This window comes from Euprymna scolopes, chromosome 4 (assembly GCF_053919585.1).
Source record: "Euprymna scolopes isolate OS-2025 chromosome 4, ASM5391958v1, whole genome shotgun sequence".
In the NCBI taxonomy this organism is placed as follows: Eukaryota; Metazoa; Mollusca; class Cephalopoda; order Sepiida; family Sepiolidae; genus Euprymna; species Euprymna scolopes.
In genome coordinates this window covers 57,399,388-57,411,461 of record NC_136485.1, presented here as the reverse complement: position 1 = coordinate 57,411,461, position 12,074 = coordinate 57,399,388, and the positions used below count along the sequence as shown (strand labels likewise).

Here is a 12,074-nt window from a genome sequence, read left to right as displayed (position 1 = left end):
CCCTTTTCTCTTCTCTGCAACCTCATTCTCACAGAAGAGATGTTGTGAGCCTGTCTCTGCTGTATCCTTATTTTCATGGCAAGTGCTATGGTCCCCCCTCACCAAACTTTCACGAAAAGAAAAGAACATATTGTTGATTTTATACACTGGGCCCTTCTACTTGTGCGGTGGTAAAACTCCTCTAATGCACTTGTGATGTTAGGCTGTATAAGGGTGTTAACTTTTGGTCAAACTCGAACTGTTTCTTCTTTAATTCGGATTTTTAAAGAATAATTATTGATTTTTAATAGTTATACAAAACCTATCTCAGAACACTCCTAGACACATAAATTTAAAAAAGATCGGTGCAGCCGTTTCAGAGTTTAGCGCACGAACTGATACACGCACACATTGCCACACATACAAAGTGCCTTTTATATATAAGTAGATATATGCAAATAAGTACACATTCGTATTTATTATATAGTAGAGGATTGTATTTTCCGAATTTAGACAATATTTGCAAAAAAATGTCACTAATAAATTGTCAAATCGAGTTAAATAGTTAAAGATTCTGATTAATTTATTTCATGTCATAAGCTTGCAGCTTTTACTCTATTTGGTTTTTCGTGTTAAAGATAATTTCTATCAATTAAGTCCATCGTCATCATCATTTCTGCCAAACTCCATACCTTGATTGCTCCTCTATAAATGTAATCCCTATCAAAGTAGCCAAGTTTGTGTACCTGAGTAGCACGCTCGGCATGACTGGCGCCCTGAATGACGAGGTAGATAGCGTCTGATGGACGGCTATGTTAAATAAACAAAAACGCTGTATAAACTTACAAAACATCCGTTTTCACTACAGACGCTGCAGCGAGATGCTTGGCTCTAAAAACAATAGAAAATACTCTGTCTTTTTTAACTTCCTACCAATACTAACAAGCACTGAAAAACAAAATAACTATTAATCACAAAAATCTTAAAGATCACCTCTATTTTGTTTTACTCTATTTTGTTTTTAATAATTCATCAATATTAATATTAGTGTTGGGACGATTAATTGGAATCGAACTCAGGAATCAGAAAAATCGGAGCTATCTGGGGTATCAGAATTGGTATTGAAATCGGAAAAATTTGAGCCTATTTTCCAATGCCAAAACTGATTCCTTAAATTATCTTTTTTATTTGATTTTGGTTTAAGAAACATCTTCCACTGCTTGTAATAATAATAAAATAATAAATATTTATTGATTTAAACTTCCAGTAAGACTAAAGTCTCTAGATCATCCCATCACAAGTGTGTTTTTACATTTGAGAAAATATAGGGACATCCAAGATGTGCTAACATTTTTATAGTTAAATATTTAGAGATTTACAAAGAATCAGAATCTGAATCGGTAATTGTATCGGAATCAGAAATTTAGTACAGAATCGGTAATTATATCGGAATTGGGAAAAATATTGGAATCGCCCCATCATAAATATATATTTATTAATTAGTTTCTACCAATTAAAACCAATCTTGGCTTTTTAAATTGTGTGTAACTTCGGACTCTTTACTAAAACTTTTATTTATTTATTTATTTCTATTTCCAGTTGATGACAAAGGAGGTTGGGAAAGCTTTGAAATCTTGGAGAAGGGCAGCCACGTTTTCCCATTTCTCTATCGTCTTCCACACTCGCTGCCGTGTTCGTTCGAAGGACCAGACACATTTGTTCGATACACGGTGCAAGGCAAAATTACGGGCAGGGATTACGAAGTCAATACTAAGGAAAAACCTTTCAGTATCTTCAAGGATTATGATCCTCATACAGAAATCTCTTTTGATGGAGAAATAGATCCAGTAAGTAAATCATTTCTTCTTTTATGGTTTGATGTAGAAGAAAATCCCATATGTAATTCATTGTCCCTCTTCTGTAAGATTTACATATGGACAAACATATTTCCCAGAAGAAAGACTAATTCTGCACCACAGATAATATATGTGTGTGTGTGTGTGTGTGTGTGTGTGTGTGTGTGTGTGTGTGTGTGTGTAATAGCAACAAATTCGTTCTCGAATGTTGCTATTACTTAATACAGAGTTAGAAAATTAAAGCGCAAAGACAGCTCAATGGTGAGCCACACGAAAGTGGCTTTTAAACCCGGCCAAACTCAGGCATTCTTTGGCACAAATGGTGCAGGCATAAGCACCACTAGTGCTGGATGGTCACTTCTATGAACATTCATATGCCGTTTCAAACCGCCCACAGTCTTGCATGTCTGCCCGCAGTTGACACAAGTTTGTTCTGGCAACATAGGATTGTTTTGAGGCCCATTGTGCTGAGAAGTTGTCTGGTTACTCATCAGCCCAGCCCTGCTCAGTTTCCTACACGCCTCACACTCCAGACCAATTTGTTGCTCCCGCTCATCAACTACTTCTTGCACGTTCCCTTTCCAAATATCATGCTTCAGTCGTTCATGCTGGGTTTGGTCAGCCTCAAACTTGTCCACACCTTCCCGCAAGGCTCTTTTCCACTTTCCACAATCCAATCCCAGTTTTTTTTCATCCATCTCACATTTTTTCAAGGTAGACCTCAAACAATCCTTGAACCTCATTGTAGGCTTTTGAGCCAGATGCCTTCCCTCGACAAGCTCGCCATAAAGGAGTTGTTTGGGAAGTCGGCTGTCTGGCATCCTTACCACATGACAACTCCATCTCAGTCTATGTCTGATAATAAGAGTTTCAATGCTTAGACATTGGGTTTGTTCAAGAACCTCAACATACATTTGCCAGCGCACACCTAGTATTCACCATAGGTACAGCTGGTGAAAGCAGTCGAGACATCTCAGATGTTTCCTGTATTTAACCCAAGTCTCACAAGCATAGAGAAGAGCAGAGAGAATGCATGCGATATAGACCTTGATCTTTGTTGATAGCAAGATTTCATGACAGCTCCAGAAACGTTTGTCCAACTTTTCAAAAGCATTACTTGCCTTGCTAATCTGTGACGAGACCTGTCATGCTTAGCATGCAACCCAGGTACACAAACTTAGCAACAACTGCTATCTTTAACCCTCAGATATAAATTGATGGTTCAAAGTATGGCATGCCTGGCGCAGGCTGATACATTAAAACAGTTTTTTTAGACTGATAGTCAGCCCCAATGCGCTGCAGGCAGCTGCAAAGGTGTCCACAAGATGCTGCATATCAGCCACAAGATCACAGTCATCAGCATAGAGCAAGTCATGAATCGTGTTGTTGAATACTTTCATGCTTGCACGAAATCCCGAATGTTGAACAACCCCCAGTATAATTTTTTATTTTAATTATTTGGATTATTATCCTAATCTTTTAGTTGTTTTTTTCCCCTTGTTTTCACAACGTTTCAGTCAATTATTCTTCTGGCCTTCGTCAGGCAAACCACGACGGGATAGGAATGTCGAATCCTCCAACTACATCCACAGCAATTACTGCCTTCAATAACTGTTGCCATCTTACCACGGTTTGGTCAACCAATCCTCTGACCGGCTTTGGATGAGATCGAAACTGCTACCTCTAGACAATGCTCACCTGGAATCGTAGATATTCCGTATCTCTATCCAATGCACCATGGGCCCCAAAGGGCAATCAAGGGTGGATTTTTTGGTCTTATAAATCCAATTGTTCTTCTAATTTTCGGGTCCGTACCGATTATTATATTATTGAATTAGTTTGGAATTATTTTGGAGATGAGTCAATTGTATAATTCTTCCAATTACCAGTAGTTCGGTAGCGAATATAGATACTATCAAAGCAACCCCTGAAAGACCATGGTGGAGTACAAAGCAAAGAGTATGGCTACTGGAATGTCTCCCTACTTAACACCATTTTCTAGTGAAATAGGATCAGCCAGTTTTCCCCCAACGTTGATCACAGCCTTCATATCATAATGGAAGAGCTTTAAGATGGTTACAAACTTGTAAGGACAGCCGAGCCTTTTAAGAATCTCACACAAAGCATCCCTATTTACTGTATCAAAGGCCTTCGTTAAATCGATGAACATTTGGTACAAAATCTTTCGCTGTTCTATACATTTCTTCTGTAGTTGCCTGGCTGTAAAAATCATATCCAATGTCCCTTGACCACTTCTGAAACCACACTGCGACTCAGGCAGAACATCGTCAAGCATAATCCTACTGTCAGTAAAGAGATTCAAAAACTGCAAATTTAAGCAAAATTTAATGTAACTGTTTAAACAAACTATACCTCATTTGATTAGCCTTTAATTCTTCTATAATTTTACCTATTCATATTTGACTTTTAACTGAAATATTCTAGTGTTCACGTCAATTTAAAAAATAACTTCAAATTGAGGAGGCAAAAAGAAAGTCCGCACAATAAAAAATTGTTATTTAAATGTAACTTTAGGACATTAATGCAACACAAATACAACAGGAACACAATGAACTAGTAAATATTTAGTAGCATAGCCCTTCCTCAATTTGACAGCTTACAATCTTTTGGGAATTCCTTGAATTAGACTGCAGCAATACTCCGAAGAAAGGGCATCCCACTTTTCTTTAATTTTTGTCCAAAGTTCTTCCAAATTTGAAATTTTATCATTGTGTACCAATATGAAGAGTCATGATATTCACTTCATCTGACGAAGTCCAGACGGCGCTTTCTGTTCTTTATAGAAATCATTGGCGTGCGTCTTGCAACATATCCTCGCAAATTAAATTTCTTTAATCTGTTATTGACAGTAGAAAGAAAGCACTTTTTAACAAGATTGCACTGTTGTTGGATTTAGGGAGCCGTTTCAAATCTGTTTCTTGATAGCATTGTCTTCCCTGTTAAAAATAACTCAGACCATATTTAGGGGCATCACGAACACTGCCAGTGTTTTGGTGCTTTTGCACAGTCTTTCGTACAGTTTTCTCATCACATTTCAATCTGCGGCCGATTTCTCAATTGGATAAACCAGAAAGGTGGAGATTAATGTGTCACGGTTTCAAAATCACCGTCTCCATTTTTCTTTGTTTTTCTTTCTTTCTTCACCCCCCACCCCGCTGTTTATCTTCGCCTTCCCTTCCCTTAAACAAAATACACAATAGGCTAACAAAAGCTAAACGTATGAACAATATCCGGGTTCAGTCAATAAGTTCACTTTCTCTTTTTTCCATCCTCAACTCCTTTATGCACGTCGGAATCCAAAAATGTCAATAATTCAAACAATTGACTTTTTACTTTTATACGAAATTAAGTTAAATGGAATCAACGAACTCCCAAACCACTTTTGATTGCAAAAATTTCGTTTTAGAATCAATTAGAGGCATTTGTTTGTCTCATGAGGAGCGACACCACTAATATCACTCCTCTCAAATGAATACAGCCCGTTTTGGCCCAGTCAGATCAGCCCGGCCGGCTGCCCGGCCTGAAAAGTAGGAGGAGGCTCCCGAAGTACAACGACTGACGCTACCAGTTACGTCGATCGAATTCACCAGAATTTCCAGCATCAGCAGGAGTTCAAACAGCCCTTATCAGGGCTAAACAACCAACCCTTATCAGGGCTAATAAGTTTTTCTACTAATGTGATTCATTACTGCAAACCTCCTGAAACCCACCAGTAGCAAACTTCACTTCCAGTCTCCAGCGCCCTCCAGCTCACTCCAGCGGCTTCCTGCTCACTCCTGCAGCCTTCCAGCAACCTCACCTGCACCTCTCTCCTCTGGCCTGCAACCTCACTTGCATCTTGCTCCTCCAGCCTGCGACCCCACTTGCACCTCGCCCCTTCCGTCTGCAACCTTGCTTGCACCTTGCTCCTCCAGCCTGCAACCTCGTCTGCACCTGGCTCCCTACTGCCCGTCCATTCCTTAACACTGCCCCTACGTTCTCAGTCACGTCTGTGCCTTAACACTGATCTTACATTCTCAATGTCGTCCGTTTCCTTAACACTGACCCTACATTCTCAGTGTCCACCATCCGTTCCGAATCGCCCTGACATCCAGCTGATCATTCCAGACCCAGCGAGCAACCCTAAACCTAGCTATGTCTAGAATACCTGTTCCAGACCTCCAGATCTTAGCCTCCAGAGACGTGCGAACTTCCAGACATTCTGATCCACATCTGGCATCAATTGAAATGAATGGCTCTCGTCGTCAGGAGGCCTCAAGTTTTGACAAGCTTCTTGGCTTGACCATTACTCCTGATCTTAAATGGAACACGTACATCAAATCTGTTGCCAAGGCCGCTGGAAAAATGGTGGGATCTTTCTATCGATCCGGTAGATATCTCACTGCTGATGCTATTCTCTATCTATATAAGAGCCAGGTACGTCCAAGGATGGAATACTGTTGCCACATCTGGGCAGGAGCTGCTAGAAAGGACTTGTCCTGCCTTGATAGAGTTCAAAATAGACTTCGTAGCCTCGTAGGAGATGTCCTTTTCTCTTCCTTGCAACCTCTATCTCACAGAAGAGATGTTGCGAGTTTGTCTCTGATGTATCGTTATTTTCATGGAAAGTGTTCGACTGAGCTTCAATCTATGGTCCCCCCTCGCCAAACTTTCACAAGAAACACTCGTCTAGCTGTAAACACTATCAATAATTCTCCCCACTCTTTATCTGTGCCTAAACCTAAACATAGATTCCATGAACAAAGCTTCTTTCTTAGAACTGCACGCCTGTGGAATTGTCTTCCGTTTTCCTGCTGACTACAATATGGTTGTCTTCAAATCTAACGTAAACAAATTCTTGATGAGCCGTTCCATATAAGTTATCAAATTTACCAAATTTTCATTACTAATGATTACTATATTGTCCAATTTCTACTGTACACTCTTTAACACTTATCCTTGAGTGGCCTCTTGGCCTTGATAATGTGGTGATGCCTATGTAAAAAAAAAAAAGACAATCAGCATCCTAATCATACGATTTTTTACTTCCTTTTCAAATAAAAGACGAACCTTCGTCTTTAACCAAACAACCTGTGTCTGCCATTCTCCTTTGCCTTTTTGCTGTTTACTTGTGCCCATGTCTACCTTGTCAGTTGTTGGGTCGATTGTCTCCGGATGGCCGGCCCTGCAACAAATGAGCTCCTGACGATCACTAAGAGAAAGTTGTGGCATACGAAAGTCGTGGCAAATGTTACGTTGTATAACTTGGAACAAGAACAGTTACGATTAGAGATGCTTTGTTGCCTATTGGTGGATATTTTAAACTTTAAAGTTAGGGATGATAATTTAAACTGGTTTTAAGCGAATTTGTTGCTGCGGACTTTCTTTTTGCCTTCTTAATTTGAAGTTATTTTTTAAAATTGACGTGAACACTAGAATATTTCAATTAAAAGTCAAATATGAACAGGTAAAATTATAGAGGAATAAAAGGCGAATAAAATGAGGTATAGGTTGTTTAAATAGTTACATTAAATTTAGCTTAAATTTGTAGTTTTTGAAAAAAATTACAAGTGCGGACTTTCTTTTTGCCGCCAATGTATGTATTTTGGCCGCCATTTTTTTTTGTAATAAAACAACGTAAAATGACCAAATTTGGCCTTTAAAAGGCCAATCTGTCAAACCTTAGACAGACCAAATTTTAAAAGCAATACAGCAGCTTCGAATGTCGTACATTTAGTCTAATAAAAAATTATGAAAAAAATAATAAATTTTTTTTTCTGGTTTTATTTCAACCTTTATGTCTAATAATGTGTCCTATATAAAAATAAATAGTTTTTACAAATTTTTTTGTCAAATGATTTACGCCGCTAAACTACACATTTACCTTTTTTTAATTTTATTACACACAAAAAAATTTTTTTAATAAAAAAATTTCAAAATAAGTTTACTTTAAGTTTATGAAAGTCACTTTGATTTTTTTGTATTCGATTAAAATTTTGATATGTTCGCTTTTGATTCAATTGTATTATAGAGACATTATGGGAACATTTCACCATTTCGTTTTTTTTTTTTTCACTTTTCTTTGATAAAATTAATTATTTGTCTTAAATTGTATTTTAATTCTGAAAAAAAAAATTATTTACTTTTCAAATCCATGAAAAACGAACTTTTATTTGATGTAGTAATTCCTGGCGGCCATTTTTTTTTCTTGTTTTTATTGAATTAAATTTCTTTTTATTGTTTATATTTTCATTGCACACTAAATTATTTCTTTAATTTAAAAAATAAAATTGGTTATAGTTAAGTAAATTCCCCCGACACTTTCTGCGAGCCTGTTTCAAGGAACAGTGAGAACTCAGAATCGTACCTTCTGTTCTTTATAATTATCTTTAGAAAGGTTTTCCGTCAGGTAATAATGCAAACAGTTTTTCTTTTGTGAAGAGATTTATTGAAATTAAAACAAGTAAATTATCCAAAATTATAAAAATAAAAATAACAAAATTAGTTTTTATTTGCATTTTAATAATAAAAATATGGATGTTTCTATTTTATACAAACGAAAATAAAAATAATGAAATTTCAAGTAAAACAAATGGTACCTATGTAATTTTTATGTCGAAAATAGTAACATATCAAAAAATTACGGAAAACGATCAGTTGGAAAAATAATTATTAATGAAAAACTGTTTTCGATAAAGTTTACAAAGGGAATAAATTTTGTCCGATATTTTGAATTACGTTCGTCACGTGATGTAAACAAGAAACCTTAATTATCTCCACTGTCAACTTATGTCCTTTTTTTAAGCATAATATAGTGAATTCACTTTCTTTTACAAATTCCTTTTTTTCATTAATAATTACTTTTCCACCTTTTCGTTTTTCGTCATGTTTGGATATGTTACTATTTGAAGCCTTGACATTTCGTAGATAGGATTTGTCTCACTTGAAATTCAATATTTTTTCGTTCGTTCAGCATAGAAGCGCCAAAATATGTTCATGAAATGAGTTCTTTTAAGAAATAAAACTCTTTATTTGAACATTTATAATAAAAATGTTGATGAAACGATTTTAAAAAAATATAAAACCAAAAAAAAATAAAACTTTTTTTTTAAACTTTTATAATTACTATATATTTATGAAACTAGTTTTTTTTAATAAAAAAAAATAAAAAATAGAACTACTTCAACATTTATTCGCTGGCATTATCTCATAAACTAAATAGTTCATGACTTGAGGTGAACTCACATGAAAAGAAAAATAATTGAAAAGAAAAAAACATTGCAAAAAGTCTTTTCACTAAATCTTAATAGCAAATAAGAAAATCGCACTAGTCATGCAGAAGCGAGAAAAACAAATGGAAGAGAAAAAGAAAGAGATGAGATTAATAACTTTATAAGATAATCATGCACATATGCTCTAAGAATTTAACATAAGCAACAATTGCGTGTATGCTCGTTTCTGAGACGTTTGTATTTTATCTCTTATTCTGGATTTAATAAATAAAGTCTTTATGTGTGTGGGTGTCTGCATAGAGGGGGGGTCTCTTTTTTATAGTCCTTTCTTTTTCTCATTGCAGTTTTGTCTAGTGTTTGCTATAGAAATAATCTTCTTTTCATGAAGAAAGAGAACACAAGAAGACGTTCGCTGAGTTTTCTTCAAGGTTTTATTTGGAGAGAATAGACGCAAGAGTGAGAGACAAATATTATTTTAGCTAGTTATTTACTTCTTAACTTAAGTTTTTAACTAAACTGAAATAAGTGACGCACACGGGCATACATCGAAGTAACATTCTGCTTAGATTATTTTTAGATTATTGGCAACATCTCATTCGCATGGATTCCATGGAGAGACTGATTTTAAAACCTTTGTTGCTCTCAGTTCAATCCCTAACTGTGCATTAAACGGATACCATAATACTTAGTTCGCTGCACCTTATAACAAATATCCATAAAAAATTAAACTAGATCAGCCCAGTGGTTACCAAGAAAAAGTTAAACGGATAAAAAGACATACAGACGAAGAGAAATGTAATATAGATAATTTGACTTTTTAAATGGGTTTGCCGCACTTTGCTATGTTTTGATTTCCAATAAAATTGATCTCATCATTGATTGATTAACAGATTGCTTTCTCATATTGCATATTACGACCTCATCCTCCACAGAATTTCACTTCTGCAAACACAAAATTAATTTATCTATTATGAGAAATTTGCAAAAATGTATTGGTAAAAAGAAAATAATTCAGTCATGAGGCTGTAGAACAGTTGGGGTAGTGGCGTCAGTTGAAGGAAGAAAATCAGGGAAAACATGGGATGAAATGATAAGGATGGATTAGAAGTCAATTTCTAAAAAGTAGGTACGGGCAAAAATGGCGGAAAAATGAGGTAGGGGGCATAGTTTTGAAAGCCAGTTTATCATACTTTTTTTGTAGGCTCCCAACTACTTTTTTTTTAAATTGTATTTGAAAGATTAAAGGCTAAAGTTAATTTCCAAAAGGAAAAAAAATATTTGTAGACGTGAAAAAAAGTTATAATGAAAACTGTTTTCACAGCAACACGGCGAGCAAACAAATTCAGCTAAATTTTTAAGTTAAATAAATTTATTGTAAAAATCCTTTGAAAGACAAATATTAGTTTTCTGGGTCTATTTCAATGATAATTAGTAAAGTAAAGTCTTAAGATATTGAATTAAATAAAATAAAAAAACACATCTTGTTTGTAAAAAAAAAATAGGCTAATTAGCCCCCAAAAGCGAGAGATTCTGTTTTTGCAGAGTCACAACAAACAGAAAGTCGCGTTAACATAAATTATACGGAAACCCAAAATGTCAGAAAGTCGAAAGGCTGTCTGAAAATGACGTCAGGTAGTTAAAGGGAAGTAGACGGTGCTGGTTTTTTCCTTGCCGTGCATCCGTAATTCATATCGTGAACGTTTATATAATTTTTACCATTTTTTAATTTAATTATTTTACTATGTTCCTGCTTTTAAATTTAAAAAATATATATTTTTCAATAAAAATTATGTGATGCCGAAAGTTTCACATTCATGCAAGCAATGAAGATAGTAGAATATTACATATAAAAATTATGCAAAACCTGTAACCTAAAAAAAATAGAAATATTTTTTGCAATTATAATTTTTTTGTGTGAAAATATTAAATAAACAATGCTTAATTCAATGATAATATCGGTAGTTCGAGAAATTAATTTTTCTTCGAGTTATATAGAATTAATTAATATGGACTTTAGGAGATTTTTTCGTAATGTTCCTGTAAAGATTATTATTATTTTTTTTAATTGTTACAATTTACAATGTTTTATTTTCATAAACAAAAGCAAAAATAAAGTCATGCATTTTTTTTACTACTAAAAATCATAACTTTAGTAAAGGTGTTTTTTGTTTAAACGAAATAATACATTTCCATTAAGATTCAAATAAAAATAATGGATTCATGATATTCCGTGATCATTATTTGATAAATACTGAAAATTTCATTAAAATTGGATAACTTCCTGATTTTTGATGAATTTTTAAGTAAAGGGAGGGCTCAAAATGTCTACACATTTTGAGCATCGGATTTCATTTTGCACGTACCTACTAAAAAGCGTTAAACACGTACCAGTAGGCGTAACGAGCATTAAACTGATGATGATGATGACAATGATAATGATGATGATAATGACAACGGCGATGATGATGTCGATAACGACAATGATGATGACGACGATGATGATGATGATGATAACAACACTGATGATCATAATGACAATGATTATGATGACGATGATCGCCCATGGCGATAAATCATTTTCTTCAATATTTAAAGAGGGCGCAAATCTGGTGGGAACTATCAGTAGGCAGTCCAACCTCAACTGTCAATTATTTATCCATTACAATGTCTGTAAGCATTTCCCTGCCCCTCTCAACAGAAGTTCTCTTCTACAAACAGAACACAGACTACAAAAGCTTCTTAAGACACAAAATTATTTTAGACATGATGAGAATTTTACAAAATCTATTAGTAATTTATAGTTTTGCTGCTGCTGCTGCTGTCGTTGTTGTTGTTGTAATTGTTCGGGTAACATTTTTGCCAATATGCGAAATGCAAAGTCTGTGAGAAGACGTAAAGAGAACATGGGCTTACTCTCTTCATTAGAGTTTATTTTTGCTTTGTTATCGATGATGATGATGATGATGATGATGATGATGATGATGATGATGGTGGTGGTGGTGGTGGT

At 35.1% G+C, this 12,074-nt stretch overlaps 1 protein-coding gene across 4 annotated transcripts in view; it reads left to right on the top strand.

Annotated features, from left to right (window-relative positions):
- The window catches only part of LOC145267360 (arrestin domain-containing protein 3-like), a 388,568-nt gene that overhangs the window by 303,369 nt on the left and 73,125 nt on the right, over nucleotides 1–12,074 (top strand). For all 4 annotated transcript variants that reach the window (XM_080123299.1, XM_080123295.1, XM_080123296.1 and 1 more), the window contains one exon: nucleotides 1,579–1,826. In XM_080123299.1, coding sequence (XP_079979425.1) covers nucleotides 1,579–1,826 — 248 coding nt within the window. The remainder of the gene's footprint in view (nucleotides 1–1,578; nucleotides 1,827–12,074) is intronic.